General features: G+C 40.3%; 2 protein-coding genes across 4 annotated transcripts; both read left to right on the top strand.

Annotated features, from left to right (window-relative positions):
• The first annotated feature begins 451 nt into the window (after positions 1 to 451).
• Positions 452 to 5,135, top strand: LOC147613966 (indole-3-pyruvate monooxygenase YUCCA1-like). 3 transcript variants are annotated; one of them, XM_086781953.1, is made up of 2 exons: positions 452 to 2,344; positions 2,533 to 5,135. In XM_086781953.1, exon 1 carries the CDS (start codon positions 547 to 549, stop codon positions 2,323 to 2,325), a length of 1,779 nt encoding a protein of 592 aa, XP_086638079.1. In that variant the 5' UTR covers positions 452 to 546; the 3' UTR covers positions 2,326 to 2,344; positions 2,533 to 5,135. The 3 variants fall into 3 exon arrangements, with proteins under 3 accessions (XP_086638079.1, XP_086638080.1, XP_086638082.1); XM_086781954.1 differs by having other exon boundaries at positions 2,661 to 5,134; XM_086781956.1 differs by having other exon boundaries at positions 2,629 to 5,134.
• A 1,411-nt stretch (positions 5,136 to 6,546) lies between these two features.
• Positions 6,547 to 7,798, top strand: LOC147613965 (uncharacterized). Its single transcript, XM_086781270.1, has 2 exons — positions 6,547 to 6,868; positions 6,969 to 7,798. The coding sequence occupies exons 1-2, from the start codon at positions 6,553 to 6,555 to the stop codon at positions 7,547 to 7,549; spliced, it is 897 nt and encodes a 298-aa protein (XP_086637396.1). The 5' UTR covers positions 6,547 to 6,552; the 3' UTR covers positions 7,550 to 7,798.
• The last annotated feature ends 15,988 nt before the right edge of the window (positions 7,799 to 23,786 follow it).

The following is a 23,786-nucleotide window of genomic DNA, read 5'->3' as shown; positions in this document are numbered from 1 at the left end:
TAATGAGCCCCTTGATGTCGCCCCTCATGTTAGGACTTGAAGCTTGAACTATCATGTGTTTTTTATTGTAAAAACTTTCCTTAGGTTTTGGATGTCAATTTGCAACTTTGCAAATTAAATTTTTCTAGCTAAATTTGCCCAAAATTTCAAAAGGCCTTTAATCTATCCTTACTATTTTCAAGCTTTATTTTATCAAGGTTTCAAAATATCTCAAACTTATTCAAATTTTATTCAATCTTGTTTTCCAAATATCTCAATCTTATTTAAAAAGCACCTTATGTATTTGTAAATTGTGTCCACTTACATCTCTAAAGATCCTATCTAAAATGAGCATGTGCATTAAGTCAATTTGGAACTTTGCACATGTGCAGCGTACTAGTTGCCCAAATTTCAAATAATTCAATTATGTACAAAATTTATTCACGCAGTTCAAAACATCTCGATTTCAAACAAGAAAGATCCGTCAGACAGGCCAGGTTTTTTTTTTTCCCGTCTCGTTTCGATCGTGAGAGAGAGAGCGACAGACAGACAGACTGCGTGGGTGGAATGGCTGAGAGGGTGACAGCATGGCTACAGAGCTTGGGCTCTGCCCTGCAGAAGCGGGACTTGAGTGCCACAGCGCAGCTCTTCCAAGAAGACGAGTGCTATTGGAGGGATTTGGTGGCGTTCACATGGAATCTCTACACAGCGGAGTCGAGGGAGGAGATCCGGAACATGCTAGAGGCAACGCTGGAGGAGATTAAGCCCTCCGGGTGGGAGATTGAAGGGGAAGTCGAAGAAGGGGAGGATGGCCTCCTGCAAGCCTTCATAAAATTCGAAACACACAGGGCTAGAGGAAAGGGTCTCGTGAAGATAAGGGGGGACAAGTGCTGGTGTTTGCTCACTGCCATGCAGGAACTCAAAGGGCATGAAGAGAAGGCAGGGTTCAGAAGGGAGCTGGGGGTTCAACATGGTGCTTTCAAGTGTAGGAAGACATGGCTACAAGGCAGAGAAGAGGAGATGGAAGAATTGGGAAGGAGCGTGCAGCCTTACTGTGTGATAGTGGGAGGTGGGCAGGGAGGCATAGCTCTGGGCGCCCGGCTCAGACGGCTTGGGGTGCCCACCATTATCGTGGAGAAGAACAAGCGGGCGGGCGACTCGTGGCGGAATCGCTACAAATCTCTGTGTCTCCATACTCCCGTGTGGTATGGTCACTTGCCCTACGTGCCTTTTCCTGATCATTGGCCTATATACACGCCCAAAGACAAGATGGGTGACTGGCTGGAAGCTTATACCAAGGCGATGGAGCTGGTGTACTGGTCCTCTACGGAGTGCAAGTCTGCAAAGTTCGATGATGTGGAGGAGAGATGGGAGGTGCGAGTAGAGAGAGATGGGGAAGAGATGATGCTGTATCCGAAACAGTTAGTACTAGCCACTGGCATGTCAGGCCTGCCCTACATGCCCAGCTTCTTAGGAGCGCAACATTTCGAAGGTGTGCAATGTCATTCTAGCCAATACAAAGGGGGGCAGGAATGGGCGGGCAAGCGCTGCGTGGTGATTGGGTCGAACAACTCCGCCCATGACATCTGTGCAGATCTATGGGAGTGCGACGCCGCCCAGGTGAGCATGGTCCAGCGAAGCTCGACACACATTTTGCGGTCCAGAGCTTTGGCAGAGTCACAATCTCCTTTCTACTGTGAAGACTCCAAATACTCTACGGCTGACGCCGACCTCTTCTTGGCCTCCGTCCCCTACAAGCTCTTCCCTAAAACGCAGATCCCCCTCTACAAGAAATTCGCAGAGACTGACGCAGCATTCTATGAGCTCCTCCACAAAGCTGGATTCATGCACACCTTTGGTGAGGACAAATCCGGGCTCGGCTCTATGTACTTCCGGCGAGGGTCCGGTTACTACGTTGATGTGGGTGCGTCGGACCTGGTAATCGGTGGTGGGGTGAAGCTCAAGAGCGGGGTGACAGTGCAGGAGATGAAGGCTAACTCTGTGGTGCTAAGCGATGGCAGTGAGGTCGAGGCTGACCTTATTGTGTGTGCCACTGGGTATGGCTCCATGAATGGGTGGGCGGCCAAGCTCATCTCCCAGGATGTTGCGGACAAGGTGGGAAAGTGTTGGGGCTTGGGATCCGACACCGCTAAGGATCCGGGACCTTGGGAGCGTGAGCTCCGCAACATGTGGAAACCTACTCACCAGCCAAGCCTGTGGTTTCATGGGGGCGGCTTGCAGGAATCACGGCACTACTCGCTCTACTTGGCACTGCAGGTCAAGGCACGGATGGAAGGCATCCCCACCCCTGTTTATGGACTGCCCGAGGTTCACCATACCACTTGATATGACGTTTCTTCACCAAGTAAGTATCCATGATACATACTGTAATGAATCCTGCGTTTAAGATGCGTGCTAGTAGGGGAGAGGGAGTAACGCAGCTCTGTGGGTTCAAACTCCCCCAGGGCCGAGAATATAAAGTATACTTTAATAAGAACAAGAATAAGCACCCCAAACGTTTTTTTAAATTAAATAATATCTTTTGAACTGTAGATTGCATGGATAATGGATACGTGTCTCTGAAGCTTAGTTTTTGTATTGGATTGCTTCTTCCGTTTTGTGTTGCTCGTCCGTCGGACTGCTCTGCAGCTTGTGGATAGCGTCTTCTTGTGTTTTCGCAGCTTTGCTTGTGGAGTTGGGTGTTGCGCTCCTCCTGCTGGTTGCTCGTGGGGTGGTGTGCAGCTGTCGACGCAACTTGCTTCTGGATACTATCGTCTACAAACAGCATGTCGTCTGCAAACATGCTTCTCGCAGGTTTCCGTGTCTCTGTATCACTGGTTTTTTTCGTTGTGCCATGCTTCATCATGTGCCATCTCATGGCTTCTATGTCGGTTCTTCTAGAAATTGTTCCGTGTCTTGTTGCATGTATTGGCCTTTGCACTATATAACGACCAGCGCTTCGTCTTTGAATTTCTGTTCACTATTGGTAAGTCCACAATCCTTTTGTCTTCTTGTTGCCATCACCATGCCTCCAAGAAGGCAGCCTTTTGATGATCTTAGCAATATTATGAAGTTAGATCGTTGGCCGTCTTTGTCTTCCTTTCTGAGCCTTGATGGACATGCTTGTTCGTATGCTTCCCTATTATTATGCAACGAAGGCCAGCCTTCTGCATGGACTGTGCCGAGGCTTGAAGCGTATCCGTGTCCTTGAATTGTTACTCCTCTAGAAGGAGCTAACACTGTTCGTAGCCTTCGTGCATCAAACATAAAGCACGCTTCTCTAGTAATTTCTTTTTTCAAAAAATAATTGATTTATTTTGCATATGCATGTAATTTTTTTCCTTCATACGCGCTTCTGTCATTTCATGTTTTATGTTTTATTTTGTTCTTTTTCTTCTAAGCTCATGCGCGCATGTTGGAGAGTAACTTATGCATGGTTTGTTTCTACAGAAATATGTTGCCTCCCACTGCACTTTTGAATTAGTGGTTTTTTGGATACAAATAATTACAGACAGTGACTAGTGCTCATAGTGTTTTTCTGCAATAACAAGTTTTTTTTCCCCTTCTTCGACGTGGTTGGTCTCTTTCTCTGATTTCATCTTGTATGTTTTGTTTTGGTGTTTTTCTTGTATGAAAGAGGTGCATGTTTGCATGTTGCAGAATTTGCGGCGCATGTGATTTCTTTTTCGTTCAAGTGACACATTTTTGGCTATTAATTTCTTTCTTAAAAAAGTTTAAACAATTTGAAAAATCGATATATAAATTGCTATTAATTCCTCGTTACATATCAACAAAATGTTTGGTATAAGGCTTCCCAACGTTTTTAACAGCCAATAAGGCTCCGCGGTGTTTTTGATGCATTCATATGTATGCTTGTCTTTATGTTGTTCACGGGTTTGTTTATTAGCAATAAACAAGGCTCCCCAACGTCTTCTTTGGATATAACATTGTTGAGATTATTGCATCGAATGTAGTATTTGAAATAAAAGATTATTTAAAAATGATATTTTTTCACACTATAGGATCGACATACTCTCACAAGAAAGGCAAAAGGCCAATAACAATCGACAAAAATGTCGACTCCGAACCGTCGATTCACAAAATAGCCAAATTCCCATCTGAGAAAAAAACAAGGCTATTTGAGGTGTTTGTCACTATAGGTATTGGGAATGGAGATATTAAATTGTCTTCTTGGGAGCCATTAGAAGAGTTCATTAGAATGGAGTGCTTAAAGGTCTATTTTCATTAGAGAAAGGGGGCACATTGAATCACTTGCACTTTCAAATGGTTGCTAGTTTAATGACACCATCGTTAATTAGCATAGGAAAAACCATAAAGAGATACGTGGGTTGGGATTTGTTCAAGTTGGAAGGTGCCTTGGTGATGTGCAGAGGCCTTAGAAAGATTAAGATGCTCACATTAGAAGGAATGATAGGCTATTGTATGAAGGATTTGCACAAACCGTACTTTAAGTTTTTCTTGCACAATATTTCGAGTGAAGAGATTACTCGAGGTAGGCATCTATATGCTTTATACTGACAAGTAGACTTAAAAAATAATTTTTTTCTCTTGCCTGTAAACTTGTTTGAGAGAGCATGTGTATATATGGACAACTACATAGCTAATACGCTAGGAGCCTCATTGAAAACCACTCTTTTGAAGATGGTGTGTATGGGTAAGTACTACCCGGCTTCTTCATGGATCATTCCCAAAACTGTTTCAAGCATGAGCAGACAAAGATCAACTGCTATTTGGAAAGTAATGAAACTCTCTCACCTAACCCAGTGTATTGATATTGAAGAAATATTCTTCTCTGAAGAATCTTCTTGAAGATATTTTAACCAAATGAATCCAGCACCTCGAGCTCAACATGAAGATGATGACAGTGACAATGCTGAAGAAGACCAGCATGTGAACAGCAACGACTTGGGAACTCGTAGCAATCCGATTGTCATTGATGACGATGTGCCAGAACACTCACAACAGAGCTACAAGACTTTATTTCTTTCTGTGTGGGAAAGAACCAAAAACTTCAAAAGATCTATTGTGGAAGGGCATTTTTTTGTGCCTTTGTCTCTTGAAGTATGTAAATATGTAGGCCTCAGTGAGGAAGATGGTTGCTTCCTCTAGTTTTTTCAAAAATTTCCTCTTACGCTATGAAATCCAGAGTGTTCCACTTGTAATTAAGCTATTTCCCTTTATGTAAATACAACGCAGCTTGATTTCCTCTCTTACCTCTTCTATTCTGATCGATTATGCCAACATTATGCCAACTAACAGTTTTTTAAATAACGTTCTTGAGTTATATGCTCAACTAATATTCTTGAATTTTGTATTTTAAACTTTTGAAATGAAACTTCCGTTTGCTCTCACAAACCGCGCAATACCTTAGAAATACTAAGGTTACTAACCTTTTGTACCGATATGCATCAACAAAAAAAATTTAATTAATATATGAAGAGCGAATATCTATACATTGTAATGTGTGTGTTTTAAGATGCATGCTATTAGGGGAGAGGGAGCCTTACTCTCTGGGTCTGAGTTCAAATCTCCCCATCCCAGGGTCGATTTTTATATATATATAAAAGCACCTATTAGGTGAATTCTGCCTTTTAGATGAGTTATTGAGGTTCATTGAAGAGTAATGGGTCATGCACCTCTTATTCGTAAAGTTTGACATTTTAATGTTAAAGTTTTGGAGCTATAGGAATAACAAACATTAGGGGAAGGTTGAGGTCTATGGGGGTCCTTTAAGCTGCCATGAGATTAAGGAGATGATTAGTGTGAAGGCCAATAGGAAAAATACATGTGTACAAAAACGTTGGGTTGATTAAGACCCTAAATCTTGTGGTCAAAGATGGAATCTTACCTTTTTCAGATCTGCCAGCAAAGAAAATCTTCAATATCTTTTTTTTAAATATTTTTTTAAAGGAAAAGTTTCAAAAAGTTACCCCCCTCACTTCCCTCTTCCCTCCAAAAGTAGGGGCGTGTTTCTCTCTCCTCCCTTTTAGACTAACCCACTTTCCCCATCTACCACTCACTACACCCTCACTTGCAGTCCTATCTTCATCCCCAACTTGAGGAAAGCTCTTTGCTACCACCTACTCAGAGAAAGCTCTGTTATCAGCCTCTTTCTCTCTCTAGAGGAAGCTCTGTTATCAGACTCTATCTCTAGGTCTCTCTCTCTCTGTGTGCAAGCAGGCACCTAATGCAATCTCTCATTAGCTTTCTTTTGAGGAAAGCTCTTTGCTACCAGCTACTCAGAGGAAGCTCTGTTATCAGCCCTTCTCTCTCTCTCTCTAGAGGAAGCTCTGTTATCAGACTCTCTCTCTCTCTCTCTGCATGCAGGCACCTAATGCAATCTCTCATTTGCTTTCTTTTGAAGGTTTAGCTTTCTGTGTGTGTGTGTGCATGTGTGTGTGTGTGTGTGTGTGTGTATTGTGTGTGTGTGTATGGATTTGCAGCAAACTTCTTTGAAGCTTTAGCTAGCTCTCTCTCTCTCTCTCTCTCTGAGCAGGTATTTGCTTTTTTGCCATATTCTTAACATTCACTTTCTTTTCATTTGGGCCATCTATGGCTCTTCAGTGTGTACGCAGGCCATCATCCACTATCGAGTCCATGGCTATTTCCACAGTACAGGATGATGAAGGTTATTGGATTCCTACCGTTTTTAAGCGGTTCATGTGGATAACAATGCAGCCCAGTTTGAGGGGTGCACACAAGGTTCCTCGAAGGCACATGGCTTCCACAAGCCATCACTGGAAAGGAAGGATCTTAGAATTCAAAGTTTGCAACAAGGATGGAAAGCGGCTTGCAAAGGTGCAACATGTTTACACCTCAAGCCAAATACATCTTGAAGATGAGAACTCACCACGGTTCCCAACTAACTGTAAGTTTCAGTCCTTGTTTAATGTTTCTTTGCTTTGGAGAAATGCTTGCATGAAGACTATGTGAATATCAAGAACTCCAATGTATTCTATTGTATGCAGATGTTTTCCCTTCAACATGTGTGGAATGGCAGCCTCTAGAATGTTTTATAGGGACCTTCGAAGCATGTCATGTTGATCTAGGTAGGCTTATGTATGCTGGGGAAACAAATTCCGAACTTGCAAATAGAGGAGTATTTTTCATTGCTGCAACATATGTTGTGCCACAGAGGGGAAGGTTTGGAGCACTTGAGCCAATTTCTCCTCCTGCACTAAATAGCTCGGAATGGCCCATTCCAGACCCCACTACAATGGAGAGCTTTCAGCGCAGGATTTTCCATGACATTCAGTCAAGCCTAAAGGCTGCATATGGATCCCACAGGATAAGTGTATCTCTTTTCATGCCTTTACATGTGTTTATTGCTATTTTCAAAGCAGGCAAGTTCCATCGCACCCCAACAATGTGGATAAGCAAAGATGGGGCCTTTGAAGCTCTAGATACATTTCTAAAAGGCGATTGGACCACCAAGGTGACAGAACATAAGGGCGATGTAATAAAGTGCTCAGCGGTAATGTCAATGGTAAGATGCAGGTATCAGATAGGCAAGCAAAATCTAACTATGGTGTACCCTATTAGAAGGTGAAAATGCTCGCATGGTGAATGGGAGGCTTTGGACTCTGATCTCTATGCTAGGGAGGAGGTAGAACTTCATATTGAAGTTCACCCAGGAGAGGAGCATACAGTGGTAGTTAATGATGATTGGAATTTTGCTCAGTTGAGAGATCGTATTGTCATGTCCTTTAATGTAAGGAACCAATTCAAGTTTGTTGTTTCTAATCGACCCATGCGTCAAAGGTCAAAGAAACATACACTCTGTGTGTCATTGGAGCCCCCTAGGGTCCTTAGCTTGAAAGACTGTTAAGTTGCAGACTTAGGTAACATTTTGAGTGATTTTGGGTGATAATTTGTAGCGGTGTACTTTTGAATACAAAATTATTGATTGCACCATAGTCCCAATGTCCTCTGTATTTCACTGCAATTTGGATTTTAATTTCGTTAATTTTAAAATTTTTAAGTATGTTCTATAAATTTATTAAACTTTATAGTGGAATGCTTTATAAGAATAGGTTTTGCTCTATAAAGCTCATTTCATTCTTAAGATCTTGCAGTTTCTATTTCCCTTCAATATCCCGCCATGGCTTTAAGCTCTAACTCGCTACGCGTAAAACTTGAGAAAATTGGGCTCTCAGCAGGTGCAGGTGAGAACATCGCCATTTTTGAGGGGGTGATCGATATGCAAAAAACTATAGACCTTCATGCAGAGGCTTTTCAAGAGCAGGTCCAGTATATGAATGATGTAGTGGCACAATATGTCGTGCAATTGCCTGAATCCACCACTAAATGGGTTCCAGTGGACTTAATCAGGCATCTGTACCATGGTGACAAGTCGTTCCGATTCAGGCTCAACCGATTTTTGAAAGGGCTTACATCTAGCAATTATAGGGTCGAAGATGATGACACCGTTTATGAATTGCAGGTTGGTAATGTAGGCACCACCTTCCTTTCATGGGCATTAGGGCCAAAAACGGCTAGAAAAGGGCTGTTTGTTAATCCAAGGATTAAGAAATTATCCAATTGTGAATTGACACGTATACAAAAGTATGGCATTCTTGTCTCCTCCAAATGTCTTCTTAACGGTTCTATTTTAGTGGCGAACGGCTAAAACGGCTAAATTTAGCCGTTTACGATGGCCAACATTAAAGTTTGGGTCCAAAATAGTGACATCATGTTCCATTTTTTATTTCAAAAAATCAAGCATTAAGATACGAAATCCCCTTTTCAGGCCTTGAAAACAACGCTATTAATGACAAAACATCAGACGTCTACTTTCCGCCTTCCTTTCATTTTGGCATATGGTTTATTCTTTCTTCTTTGCACTTTCAAAAGATTCACTATTCAAAAGATTCACTATTCAAAAGATTTACTATTTTTCTCTTATCTGTGAGCTTCTATGGCGTCCTCACGTCGTCCTTCTCATAATATTACTTCTTGTGATTTTCATAACACGAGAGAAGATGGTGTTTGGAAACCCATGTCTTTTCGTGTGAATGATTGGGTAACAATGCTTCCCTCTTGCAAAGGTGCCCACAGGGTGAAAAGAACCAAGCGAAATGAAGTGAAATCCCATTGGAAAGGTCGTGTTCTTGCATTCAAAGTGACCGACAATGGCTGGCTTGCAAAAGTTCAACATGTCTACATGGCCAAAGACATGGTGTTGAACTTGGATGAACATCCAATTCTCCATTCTTACTGTAATTCAACAAACCTTTATCTATTTGACACAACACAATATTTCTCTTTCTGATATATTTGTTGTTTGTTTCATTTCAGTTATCTTTCCGTCAACAGCTGTGGAGTGGCAGCCTGTTGAGAGCTTAAGTGGCACATTCAAGGCAATTCACAAGGGGATTGCAGATGTCATGTACGCAGACAAACCACCTTCATTTTACAAATCAGTGGATTTGTTTGTGTATTTTGCAGAATACAGGGTTCCATCAAGAGAAGGTGTTCATGGAGAATTGTATGACATACCTATTCCCACAATAATGTCACTAGAATGGGAAGTTCCTGATCCAAATACCATAACAAGCTTCAAATCCAAAATCAAAGATGATATTCTTAAAGCAATGTCTCCTGGAAGGATTTCAAGAAGGATTAAACTTCAATGGTTCTTGCCTATACATGTCTTTGTGGCATGTTTCAGAACAATGGAATTGGAGAGGACAAGAACGATGTGGCTTAATAGAAGACTATCTCTGACTGATCTGGACACTGTACTTGGAGAAGGATGGAGTACCAAGGAAACTTTTCATATGGGGGACAATATCAGTTGTAGAGTAAGCCCAAATTCTTTGTCCATCTCATACCAACTGTGTCGCCAATCCTTAGTTTTGGGCTATGACTATAGGAGATGGAAAAGCAAGCTTGGTAGTTGGGTCCCTTTGGACTCTGAAGAGAATTGTCCAGAGTTTGAATTTAACATCATAGTCCATCCATTCATAGATCCTAGGAAACTCATAGTAACATCAAACTGGCGACTACAACATGTTAGAGAGTCGCTTGAGTTTCTGGATGAAATATCACCTGAATATAGATTCAAAGTAGATGATATTGTTATCCGTACAAGGATGGAGAGTGTAACCTCATGCATCACATGTCTCCCCCCAAAAAAAGTTGTATTTGAGCCACTTGCAAGGGCAAGTTTGTATAGTTGCAAATGATAATGTAATCAATATATTCTGCTAGATTTCGTCTCGTCTTCTTCACAAAATTGGGCTTCAAATTGTTCGCGACACAAAACAAGGTTTAACAGATTGATATCAAATTATTGATACAGAATTTTACAGAAAATTAACCCAAAAACTGTGTGTTCATATGGACAAAATGAACAAAACAAATACAATATGTGGAATCACTCTGCAAAATCAACTTTCCTTTTGGCATGAGATGACCCTGCATCTTTAGAGAATCTTTCTCTCTTCTGTTTGCTTCGATCAAATTTTGCTGATTGAGGTTCTAGTTCTGGAGTTTTCAGCACTTGAGGTGTTGGAGAGGAAGACTTTAGAGTGGATTCCCCTAATGGTGGTAAGTTGGGCTCCTCTTTTAGACCTTCACGTGTTGGCGAGGGAGATTTGGCAGTGGGGTCTGGTTTTGGAGAAGATTCTTTGGAGGTTGGCCTTGGAGACTTGGCAGTCTTCTTGGGGAACTTGAACAAGAAATTAAATGGAGAGCCAACATTTGCCCTCTTACTACCTTTGTTGGACAAACGACGCTTCTGAATTTTAAATTTCACTGGTGAGTGAAAAGGAAGACCTTTAGCAGCACTCCTCTCTTTGACAGGGGTCTTCTCTTTGATAGGTGTCTTCTCTTGAGCTGGAGAAGAGCTCTTCTCTTGAGCTGGAGAAGAGCTCTTCTCTTTGGTAGGAGGACTAGGGATCTTCTCTTTGATAGGTGTCTTCCCTTGAGCTGGTGAAGAGCTCATCTCTTTGGCAGGAGGGCTGGGGGTCTTCTCTTTAGCAAGTGGGCTAGGGCTCTTCTCTTTAACAGGAGGGGTAGGGATCTTCTCTGTAGCCTGAGGGATCTTTAATTTAGAATGGCTCTTCTCTTTAGAATGGCTCTTTTTCCCCTTGGAAGACTTGCTCTTGGAAGGGCTCTTCTTTCTCTTCTTCTTCTCTTTGGCAGAGGTCTTTTCCTTTTCTTTGCTTTCCTTCTTCTCCCTTTTCCTTTTCTTTGAAGTTGTATCCTTGGATCCAGGTGGGAAGGGAGAATCAGGATCATATGGATTGATGGATCTGCTCAAAACCATGGACACTGCCTTCTCCCTTACCCAACTTACCCAAGAATCTGAATACTCATGCAACTAAGACAAAAGAAAATAAGAAAGTAAGAAAACAGGTCACTCAATGTATTCACTAAATCAATCAATGGTTTTTATTCATGAACTTACAGGAAGTGTTGTCATTCTGAACCTTGACTCAAGAAATCTCCAAGCATTAGCAAGAACCATCCATCCACAAGATGTTGAGTCTTTTTGCAAGGGAACTTCCTGATTGAAGTACTTAAAATCTTCAAGTTTGTAGTCTACATAGGTAGAGGCTAGAAAACTCAAGATAAGTTTGGCAGCACTGCAAACAAAAAATTTTGAAGGTCAACCAAATAATTGAAATCATGCAAGAAATTTGAGGGTCAACACATGGCAAAATTGATTCTTACATTTTACTTCTCCCATGGATGGATGCCAAAGAGTTCATAAAGATCACATCTCTATCCAATAGATTGATAATAATAAGACTCCAATGGCCTCTGTGATAATATGAATACTGAAATTAGTAATGAAAACTGTCATGTCTATAATAGGCAAAAGGTAATTGAGAATGAGTCTTACACTTCAACATAAGGGTACACAATGTAATTGCAGGTAAGCATATCAAAGTTTTTGAGAAAACTTGCTAGATCCCCCTGCCTATTGAAAAGGCACTGTGTAATAAGGGGATCAAGAATTGTCACTTGCACAGCCATTGATTCATGAAGATCCCTCATAAGACATCTGGATACACAAACAAAACATGTCAACAAAATATGGTTCCTGGGAAATTCAACAAAAAAACAAAAGCAAATCCCTACAAACCTCAGGCAGATGAAGAGGACTGTGTCAGATATCTCAATATTAGGATTCACAAGCATGCTTGTGTCCTCAGGGGTAATGTCACAATACACTTCATCTTCTCCAGGCATGGACACATCTACTATCATCTGACCTGTCACATTCTTATAAAGCTCTGAATTGGATGAATGGAGAATCTCAGCTTGCTGAGAAAGAAGTGCATCCTCTGAAATTTTCTCTTGCTCTCTCTCTTTTTCAACTTCTTCTTTGATATCCTGAGCTTTTCTTGTATCATAAGGATGAGAAATATCTTCAATAACAACAGACTGCTTGGGTTGCCTTGCTGGAGGGATATTGAGAATTTCAAAAGCTCTCATATCTTGACTTGGAATAGGCTCCAAAGGTTTGTCAAACTTATATCTAAGTCTGGACACCAGCACAAAATCTTTGCTCATAAGAGTGATCCTATGAGCGAATGCAGCAGCAATGTAGCCATCATTCATAAAGTCAATTAAAAAATCTTCAGCAGCCTCTTGAAGACACATGAGGGCCTGGGTTTCCCATCTAACTTTCTGAAGATATGTGTTTCTCATTTTACCAACCAACCTTTCTGATATATCCCTGACAACCCGTGTAAATGGGAGTCGAGGGATGAGGAGACTTGTAGATTTCTGTGCTGCTCTTATCTCTCTTAAGGACTTCACCTGATAATTCAATCTCTTTCTTGCTGTCGCCCTCGCACGAGGCTTTGGAAGGGGCTTTTCCTGTTCGGAAGGACCTGGCTTGTCTTCAGCTTTTTCAGTCTCCAATGGTGGGTAAACTTTCCTTGCAGTCTGCTTCGTCCTTGCCATTGAAGCTAGAAAAGGAGACCAGATCACGCAATTTGTATTATAGGACAAAAAAAAGGAAGTAGCCCGAACGAAGCGATGAAGGGATTCCAAAGATAATGGATGGTGATTATCGCTTGATTCGGGCAAGAAGTAAAAATTCTAAAAATCCCGAACGAAGCGATGATGAAAATCCGGGAGGTTTGGATTTGTCTTATCGCTTGATGCGGGATGGAGAAAAAAAATGAAGACCCGCACGAAGCGAAGTGGGAAATCCAAGTGGATCGGATGTGAGCAATCGCTTGATTCGGGCAGGGAATTGAGAACGCTTGATATGGGAAAAGTGGGGTTGAGAAACAAAAGGTAGCCTGATTTCGCTTGATACAGTGACGGAGAAAAAAATGAATATTTTTAACAATATTAACTATTTATACCTCGGATATGTCGTACAAAGTACCGTTGAGTGCACGTGGTATGTAATCATTGTTGCCACGTGGCATAAACGGTCACTATTTAATGTCTTTTAGTCACGCGCTTTTAAAATTTTTCCCCAGTTTTGGACCACTCGTTTGCGTCAGATCAAGCTGTGCACCGTTTTCTCTTCCAAACCCTATTTTGCAAAAATCAGAATTAATTTGGAGACCTTGGAATTGTCAAATCCCGCACCAAGCGATAGAGTCATTCCAATTTTTTTGGACCTTTCATTTTCGCTTGGTTCTGGCACATCAGAATTTTTCAGGCATGAGTAAAGGTGTTGCGGGTCGACATGAGCTTGTTGAAGAAGGCCCAAGTGAGAAGCTCTTGAATGCTATTTTGCAAGATGGTCATGATATGAAGGTATACTTTGATGCAGTGGAGATTTTCAATCCAAGGTTTTCTCTTTCAGATGTTTTGTTGAAGCTCAAGGACATTCTTGAAGATGAGTACAACCAATTTGAAATGTCAATTCAAGCTCATTGTTTACGTGTCGGAGACCATGATTTTTGTCACCTTACAGATTTTACACAGCTATCTGTGGAGAAAGCCAAAGTAACAAAGAGGTTCAGTAGGTTTTCAAATAGAACTTCTTTCACATGCCCTTCATCCATTTCTTGTCCTATCCATAAAAAACATTGCAACCTTGTCCCCAAGGATGTCTCCTTTCTTTTCTTCCTATTTTTGAAAGCAGAAATACAGGATAAAGAGCAACAACCAGAAATTGATGCAGAGAATGAGGAAGAAAACTTAATTGTCACCACAGTTTCAAAGTTAGAGAAATGTGAAATTTTAGAAGAGGAAGAAATTGATGTTCAAGCTGAGGAGAGAGAAAGTGCAAATCTTGATGTTGCAGAATTTAGGGCTTCCACTATTACTGAAGAGCCTTCAGAGGTAGCAAGTATATCTGAATCCTCTGTTACTCTTCCAAACCTTCCTTTCTTTTATATCAATGAGAAAGATTTTATTCCTCTTTCCTATCTTCAATGTCTCTTCAATATCAGAGAAGACTACTGTATTGCAGCAATTTCAGAAGCTTGTGAAGTGGCCAAAGACTTTATTGATACAGAAGTAGAGCCAAAGGAAGAGTTTTTGGCACTTGATTTGCAAACATCTGACAACTCATTTATCCCTGCTACTGATGCACTTGCCTTGTGCCTTAAAAAAATGGAAGAGGGGAAACCTTCCTTGAGTGATGAGGATTTTGAGGACAGGCTCATTGAGTTAGGTATTGAGTCTTTTGGCAGAGATTTCAAGCTTCAGGCAGATTCTGATAAAGTGGAAAGGGTTGGCTCTTGCAATTTGATGAAAGACAAAGTAGTAATTGAGGATGAGTTGCAGAAGGTAGCTTCCATTTTGGGTGGTTGCAAGATCAGGGTGCCCAGTTTTGTCCACTCAGGCACCCTGTAAACACTAAAAAAACAGGCATTTGTTTACCTTTAGTGGCTAATCTCTCCTAGTAAATGAAGGAATTTCGTTTCAAGTTCTTTTGTTGGAACATCATATTCAAAGTTGGAAATATAGTTGCATAATTTGATTAAGCATTAGATGGTTAAAAGTCCTCATTTTCTTAGGTACAAGGTCAATGTATACACCCTGTCCCAAATTTGAACTGATTCCATAAAATGCTAATATCTTTTACATATAAACTCATATGAGATTCCCACTTTGTACCTTAGATCTTCACATAATATGGAGCTTAACTTGATTTTTCAAGAAAATTTTAAGATATTTGTCTATTTTCTTTAAATATTTCAAGGTCTCTAAAGTGTTATAATATACGCCTGTTTTTGTACCCACAATAGCTACCACTTAAAATCCTCAATCTTGTAGATCAAAAGAGTGGGTAGATACTAAGACATTAGTAGAATGTGGTGGTTAGTAAAAATTGCAAATCCAATGGTTGGATTTTTAATGATCTCTTTTTCAAAATTCTTCCAGACTATCAGAAGGCCTGCAAATATTAATAATCTAATTAGTAAAATTACATTTTTGATGTGAATCATCTAAAACCTATAGGGACTAGTGTACTTGTAATGGTGCATCTATGGAAAAATAAATTGGATCACTCTAAGTATGGAAAGATCATTTGTTTATTATTTCATCATATTTTTGATTAATTTTGATTAATTAGACTAATTTATATTAATTTAAGTTATATTAGGTTAATTTAAGGGCAAGTGTATTTTTTATTATTTGCTTGATCTAATTTTAAGTACCTTGCCCCCCAAAATTTTCTCTCCAAGCTATGTCCCAGTTCTGCATAAACTGGACAAAACTGGATACCCTGATCTTGCAACAGCCCTTTAATCCTTTGTTTAATGTTATTGTAATTGTAATTTTTTTTAATTGAGGTTTTTGTCTTGCAGATTGAATTGCTTGATAAGGATGATTTCCTGGCAAGAGCTAGAGGCACCAGAGTGAAATCTACAGAAACAAGGTCAAGAAGGCCTTCATCTGCTCTCATGCACTACTTGCCTACATTGGACAAGGCTGTGTTCTGTGCATTCCACATGAACTTCTCTGAAGATGCTGAGTTGCCAATATTTGCCTTCAAGGTGTTGTCAAGGTTTATGGGATATACTCCCCTTCAAATAAATGCTAACAAGGTTTTGCTTCTAGAGAGAGCTGCTGCTCTTAGAATCTTTGGATATGCTGCAGGTTTCAATGCCTCAAGAGCAGGGTACTTTCTTTGCTACTCTAGCTATGCAGCTGCAGAGCTGAGGTGTCAGATATCAATCTCCTTGGAGGTTATAGAAGGAGAAAATTTTTGAGATACAGAGGTGACATGCCAAGAAGTCCCAAGAGAATCAAATACTAATGTACACAATATTTTGCAAGGACCAACTTTATTTCAGCAAAACTTTTTGTTAAAGGTACAAATGTGTTAGTAATCATTAGTCTCTTTCTTGAGTTGTTGGTGTAGTTTCAGATTGCTGGGTCTTTGATCTCATCCTTTGTAATTGCCTCCTGTAGAACCAATTGAATAATTCGTTTAGTGCATTGCTTCTTCTTTGTCCACCTCCTCCTCTTCGGGTACATCTAAAAAAGGAAGTTCTCGCTTGATAATGAGACTTTTCCAATCCTTGTGTATTCCATGTTGCAAGTGGTCCTTCTGTAGCAAAATATGATCCATGCAAGTAAAGAATATGCTACAAAGAAAATTTTTGTTAGTACATTTAAGAAATTTCAAGTAATAAGTCTGGACACACCAATATATAACTGTTTTGATAAGTCTGAATACTCACCAAGTAATAAGTTATGTCTTTTTCTCCCCAGGCATCTGTGATAGCTTTGATCAAAAGCTTTATTGCGTTTTTGAAATCATCTGCATAAGTATTTGAACCAACTTGTTGTCTAAGGACTTTGAAAAAATTGTCGAGTTTTTTCCAAACTTCCATACGTTTGTTGGCTACATCTGGTCTACTTTTGACATTTGTGGTGATGACACACAGCTGTTTCCAACAGTTCCACATTGCGTTGACTTGTTTGGTGTCATGGTTGCTCAAAAATCTTCTCGCTTTTGCTCCTCCCATTGAAACATCTTGCAGAACATCACCTGTTCCTCCAGAAAGAACAGGATCTTTTTTAAGATGCACTTCCCCACCATGAAAACCCATTTGAGAGAGCAAGGCTTCGCACTTTTCTATGCACTCATCTGCAAGTTTAGTCGGCTTAATAGAATATGCATAGTCCAGATGAAGTCTGAGCAATTTGTCCAAGATTCTTATCTCTGCATGCAGTGTACATATATGCACATTTTTCAAATGTATTGGTAGAATTGGATCCCATATTTTAACAGAAGTTGGATAATCGACAATATTCACATTATTTCTGGATGGTGGTTTTCCAATCTCATTTTCTGCAAGCCATTCTTTTGTCCCTGTGCTTGCCATGCAATAAAGACATGGATATTTGGTATTTGCTCCTCCACATACACCAAACATACACTTCAATGCCTTGAGGTCGGCACTCAAATGCCATTCCACAATGAAATCACCTATGTCATCAACATGAAGGTGTTCACCGGTATTCTGGCTCTGAATAACTGAAGGAATGTCTGTTTTTGAGAAGAGCCACTTTAATGTTTCATGACTCTCTACTGGTACCTGAGCTGATCCAATCCACCATAGCTCCATTTCTGATTGAGTTTTGTGGTATGGAGAATCAAGCTTACCCTGACTATAGTCCAATGCTTTATTCATTAGGGATATAGATATTCTTTCCATTTTTTGACACTTTTGGATTTGAGCTTCATCTAATTTTAAAACAAATACAAGTTTTCCTTCACAATCTATTTCTCTTATGTTGTAATATCTCACCATAAAAGATTGGACTTTTCTAATGTTCATCCAAATATTATTATAAACGTTGTATTCAAAAGATGATTTTTTTTTTTGTCTCTCATATGGCATTGTTCCCTCAATATGGAAATACTCTCCGAAATGATTAGAAATTTCCTCATTTAACATAGTTCTATATTTTCCAACATTGTGAGGTCTAGGCAACCCAAAAGCTTTGATTTTGTAATACTTAAGGACCCTGAACCAGGTTTTAGAGATGGCTCTGTATCCCTTTCTACTCACTCCCACTGTGTCACAAACTTCTTGCATTTGGGAAGGCTGGACTAATAAGTCCATATCTTTTAATAGATGTTGAAAGACCAGTTTTTTTTTAGTTTGATTTTCAGGAAGTTCTAAAAGTTTCAAGATATCCGACCTATTCATAAGCTCATTCAAAAATCTCACCCTTTCCTGAGCATTAGACATGTCAAATCCTAGAAGGTTAGTAACATGATCTCTTACAAGTTTTAACCTTTTTTTTCTTTGTCCAGATCTCTCTGTTAAGTTAACTACATCCCGCATTCGTTTTACTCGTGCTCTTAATCCTATTGGAGTTTCTTTTAAGGATTTCAATTGATCATTTTCTTGTTTCAAAGACACTATTTCGTTTTCAAGTTCTAAAATTTTTGTTGCATTCAAAGATGAAGTATTTTGAAGATATGTAGTATATTCTGCATAATTAATATGTGATTGAGATAGTCTTGAACTATAACCAAGTAAGCCATCCTCCCCATCACCAACAAATCTAATCAAATCATGTGGTGTGTGAAAAGAAGGATACCTTCCTGTTTTGGGATCCGGTGGATATAGACTTCCATCTGTCCATAGGTCAATATGCTTCTTTCCTTCGTTGCGAAGATGTTGAGCTTCATTTGCACATGATAGGGATCTTTGGTAGACACTCCGTGTAGTTGCATACTCTTGGTTGAGCTTGATGTTCAAATGAAACTTTCGATTAGATGTATCACTCATTACTAACCGAGCAAAAAGTATAAGCAGAGCTATTAGATCATGAGAGACACAGAAGAATGAGAATGAGATGTAGCTTGTGAAATTTTTAGAGAAGCAGAGGAGTGAAATTTTTTTGGAGAATGGATAAGAGCGCGTTTGGAAGGAATGGTCATTTTGCCACGTAGTCACTATAAGAGGACAAATTTCGAGACGAGCCATTAAAGAGTAGCATGAAAACGATCTATTTTTTAAGATTTTAAAATATGCACTTAGTTACGTATTCAGTCAGATAGATACGCTTTAAATACCCAAAACGGCTAAATTTGGAGCCGTTTTGACCGTCAACATTCTACTAATTAGCAAGTTAGCGAAATTCCTTACACAGCCCATTTTGAGACGTTTTTGGCCCTAATGGATATGACGTTAGCTTTGTTTCTGCAAGAAGCCAGGGATACAGAAAAAAAGAAGGGAAAGGCAGTGAAAAAGGAAGTAGCTCTTGTGAAGGAATCCAAAGGCGAGGTGGAAGAGGTTTTCTCAGAAGAAGCTGAAGCGTCCATGGCCTTGGTGCTTCTCCAACAAGGGTCAACTGAGGATGAAGAGCCTCATCGTGACCTCGAAGGGGATGAAATTGTGGAAGAGATCCCTGAGTTGGATGTAACCACTTTGAATCCCATCATCATGGATAACAAGGAATTTCTTTTCCTTGATGACATTTGTAAATCCTTGGGGTTAAGGGAGGATGAGGCCTTAAGCATATTAGCAATTGGGTCTGGTTTCTGCAAAGAAGACACACTTGAGCAACAGACTGCAAGTGTACAGATTGATTTTGATGACCATGATCTTACCAAAGCGCTAGCATTCCAAGGTTATGATACAGAACGTACAATTGAGGAAACTGTTTCCAATGCTCTTGTTGCTATAGAAAATGTAGCAGCAGAGTATGAAAGTGTCCCTCAAGAAGCATTTCAACCACATAAGCGCTTGCATGTAGATACATCAGTTGAGCAGCGTGGAAGCAGTATAGACATATGCAACCCACGCATTAGCCAATGTGATGATGACATTGAGGTGGGGTTAAATCAAAGTTGTGCCTTCATATTTATAAGTGAGTTATTACTAACACCTGATTTTTTTCTCTTGTAGAAAGCTTATATTTTTGACAAGTTTGCTGCATGTGGAGGTGGAGTTCGTGTGCAATCCGATGGACGAGACACCTCCCTGATTCATTACCTTCCTAGCCTCTCTCCATCATTTATTCGAGTAATCCATTTAGAGTACTCTGAGGAGGCACAAGCAGAGCTCATCAAGTGTAAAGCTCTAAGTGGGGTTCTCACCGAAGATGGGCTAGCAAATAATGCAAACAAATGTATACTTATTAGCAGGGAGGCAGCCATGTACACATTTGCAGGCAACTACACCGGCCACGTGCTAAGCCACTGTGCCACTTCAATCTCCAAAGGTGTAACCAATCCTATTATTATAGCTAATAGCCTAGGTGAGAAAACCACACAGAGTGACGAAGCTAAAGAAGCTCTCAGAAATCTTCTCAGGAACTTGTAATTTTCTTTCTACGAAATCAATACAAAATGTATACTTTTTTAATTGTAATGTTTCTAAGAAGTCTGAACCATTTCTCTTGTTTATTTGTTGTGTCAGCACTGTGCCCTCTAAACTTTTGACAGGCATGTGAATGTGTAGGAAATTTCATTGATAATGATCAAATATTTGTTCTTTGAATGTCACTTAACATCCAGCTGAAATCTGGCAGTACAAAATCTGAACAATTTTTAAAAAATCAGAATTTTTTATGTTTTTTGATATTTGTAAGTATATTTTTCATCAAAAAAGTGCACATAATGCTGGATAGAGTCAAAAAATTTAAAAAAAAGGGCTGTGCGCTACGGCGCGAATTTCAGCCCTTCAAATTGCAGGCCACGCTTAAATTCGCGCCGTAGCACACAGCCCTTTTTTTGATCATTTTTTCACACAAAAATGCATTGTGTGCACTTTATTTTGATGATTACTCTGCCTAGAAACATAAAAAAAAAGAAAACTGTTGCTTTTTTAAAAAATGTTCTATCTAATGCCAGACTTCACCAGGTGATTTTGAGCCCCAAATAACTTTTTTTTTTGTCCCTGAGCTTTTCTAAGGCCTTATTGAGCTTTAAGCCTTTTTTTCGGACCGAAAATAAATTCAATATAATTTTGTTTCTGCACTATGTAAGGATCCTCTGTTCAATGCCAACAACAATGCCACGTATAACAAGATAATGTTTCACAATCACCTTATCAATAATATAAATTTTGTTCCTGTTTAACTAAGGCTCTTAATACATGATCAACAGTTTCTCTCATTCAAACAACAGTACAAGAAATGAAATGTCTGCTTTTATAACAGTTGAAACAAATGAATACGTTGGTTAACGAGTCATTGACAATATCTTATAGATTCAAAAAAATGTATTACAATGTCGAGATTACAAAAGGCACAAAGGCCGCCGCCTAAAAGCTTAATCCTATCCTATAAAGCCTTCCTTATGGAGCGCTTTATTCTGACGTAAACGTAGTGCAAGTGCCATGTCAACAGGCTTTAGGGTCACCCTTTTGGCGTGAGCATGGCACAGCACCGAATCTTGAAACAGAGAGACCAAAATTGTTTCTGACGCCTCTTGGAGGGCCTCCAGTGCCGTACTCTGTACCCGAGTGACCCTGTCACTGTACTTGTTGATGACTTCTTTTACAACTCTTGCAAAGGGGGCCTTCGCCATGATGGGGTCTGTGCTCTTTTGGTACTTTCTGATTTCTCGCAGAGCCACGGTCCCTGGTTTCCATCTTCTCTTCTTGTTGGCTACAGGGGGTGGTGGTGGATGCGACCTCTCTTCCCATGGTTTTCTATCATTTCTAAATTTTTTTCGCCTTTCTTGCTCGGCTGGATCTAGATTTAGTCTTCTCTTACTTGCTTCTGCCTTCTTCTTTTCTTGTTCTTGTTTTAATCTGCGTGCTTCTTGAATTCTTTGTTCCCGTCTTTCCCTCTCCCTTTGCACCTCCTGCTCCAGTCTTTCCCTCTCCCTTTGCTTCTCCTGCTCCAGTCTTTCCCTCTCCCTTTGCTCCTCTACTTGTTGTCGATCCTCCTCTTCCATCTCCACCTCTTGCTGCCTGTTTGCACGTTCTTTCTTTCTCTTGACACGAATCTTTATTCTTTGTTTTTTAGGTGGAGACGGGGGCTGACGCCTCTCAAGTTCCTCATGTAGTGTTTGTGCTAAGAGCCTATCCTGCTCTTCACGATGGCTTATTTCCTCTGCTTCATAGAAGTCAGCAGCCTGTTGAAACTGCTCTTGCTCAATACACAGAAGTGCTTCCTGGTCTTCCTCAAATGCGACCCTTAGCTCCTCTTGTAGCTGCTGAGGGAATAGGGCTTGCTGTTGCTCTCTTCTTCTATGCTCCTCCTCATCAATCTGGCGTTGTTGCTCTTCCAGCACACGCTCCTGCTGCTCAGCCTCTGAGAGAGGTCGGGGGAATGGTGTACGCGTGGCTCTAAATGAGCCGGTGTCTCCAGGCTGCTTGGAGACATCCTCAATATTGTCCAGCCCTGAGAACACATCCGGCTGTACATCTTCCTGTCGGGTCTCTACCTCTCTGTCCATGCTTGTATGCTTCTTTTTGATACGTTTTTGCACTTGTTGAAATGCCTGTGCGGCGGCTACTGCGTGTATTAAGTTGTGTGCACCAGACGGTACGTTTGGGTTCTCAGTTTTGCGTGCAGTGTGCTTAGTTCTAGCCATCCATTGACTTACACGAGTGAATGAACGTGAAAATGTAATTTTAAAACTCACTTTCACAGGTTTATATAGTTTTTGAAAAAAAACTTATTAATAAAAAAATCTCGACATTAATAAAAAAGCTCTAACTTAAAAAAGGCTACAATTTTCTAATATGGAACCCATTTTTGACCCATACGCCTCCGCGCAGCGAACCACTCACGCATCCCATGTACGGCACTTGATGCTCGCCATGCAATTGCTCATTGCAGATTGACATTTTTTACAACCCTTCGTAGTAATGACACCTGCCCTTTTGGTTTTTGTCGGCGTCGACCTCCCAAACTACGATAAAACCAATTAAACATCTCATGCAAGGCATTACTTTTTTCCTTACCACCTCCACCATGTCGCATGTTCTTAAAGTATGCTGCCTTAGCTTGATAATGAGAGCGCTCCATTCCTTGGGTGCTCCAAATTGCCATTGGACCATATTTGTCGAGAAAAAACTGTGCGTGGGCAAATATAATGTGCTGCAACAAAGATCATATCAGAATTTTACTATTTGGCGATTAATATCAGTAAATAGATAGAAAGGTAAATACCATATAGTGGGTGATATGTGTTTCTCCCCATGCATCAACCATTTGCTGAGTAAATGTATGTATTGCAGTCTTCAAGTTTGCAATCTCCTCAGCAACAAGTGGAGCCTTTTCTAGCAATTGAATCATTTTGTCAAGTGACTCCCACAGCCTTGCCCGCTTGAGACCAAGCTCTGCATTATTCCCACGATAAGTGGTGCATTCACAAATGGCCTTCCATAATTCATATTTTGTGTGACTATTGTACCCCTCGTAATTTGAGAGAAGGTGTCTTGCTTTGGACCCACCCATGCATATTTTGTTTGGATTATCCTGACCCGGTCCTGACTTTTTAGTATCCTTAGTCAACTTTACAGCACCACCATGAAGCCCCACACTTGAAAGGACATCTTCCAGCTTACTGATGCATTCGTTGCGAAGATGTTCAGGCTCCATATTCCATGCATAATTGATATGTAACTTCAGTAATTTGTCCATTATGCGTAACCTAGCATGAAGCGTGCAAATATGAACACGGGAAAGTGGAATCTCTAATATAGGGCTCCATGAGATATCTTCTTGATCACGATTAGGCGGACAATTGGTATTACAATTCATGATGCCATTAACCCACTGCATAGGTTTCTTTGGATCTTTGTTTTGCGTTGCACTCATTGAAGTTGGTTGTACATTTTTCTTGCCCTTTGCATGAGATTTGGTCGTCTTGGTGGCTGCAACCTTGCCTGAAGCTTTGCCGCGATCAATATACTCTGATTTTGAAT

This window comes from Cibotium barometz, chromosome 43 (assembly GCF_041138505.1).
Source record: "Cibotium barometz isolate CiBa-2024 chromosome 43, ASM4113850v1, whole genome shotgun sequence".
Taxonomy (NCBI): Eukaryota; Viridiplantae; Streptophyta; class Polypodiopsida; order Cyatheales; family Cibotiaceae; genus Cibotium; species Cibotium barometz.
Note: the sequence above shows the minus strand (reverse complement) of the source record. Positions and strands in the feature narration are given on the sequence as shown.

What these genes read in the sequence shown, in the direction of transcription:
- LOC147613966 (XM_086781953.1), top strand. Translation starts at nt 547, where the DNA reads ATGGCTGAGAGGGTGACAGCATGGCTACAGAGCTTGGGCTCTGCCCTG.
- LOC147613965 (XM_086781270.1), top strand. Translation starts at nt 6,553, where the DNA reads ATGGCTCTTCAGTGTGTACGCAGGCCATCATCCACTATCGAGTCCATG. An exon ending in ACCACGGTTCCCAACTAACT is followed by an intron (nt 6,869 to 6,968) that starts GTAAGTTTCAGT and finishes TATTGTATGCAG; the next exon opens with ATGTTTTCCCTTCAACATGT.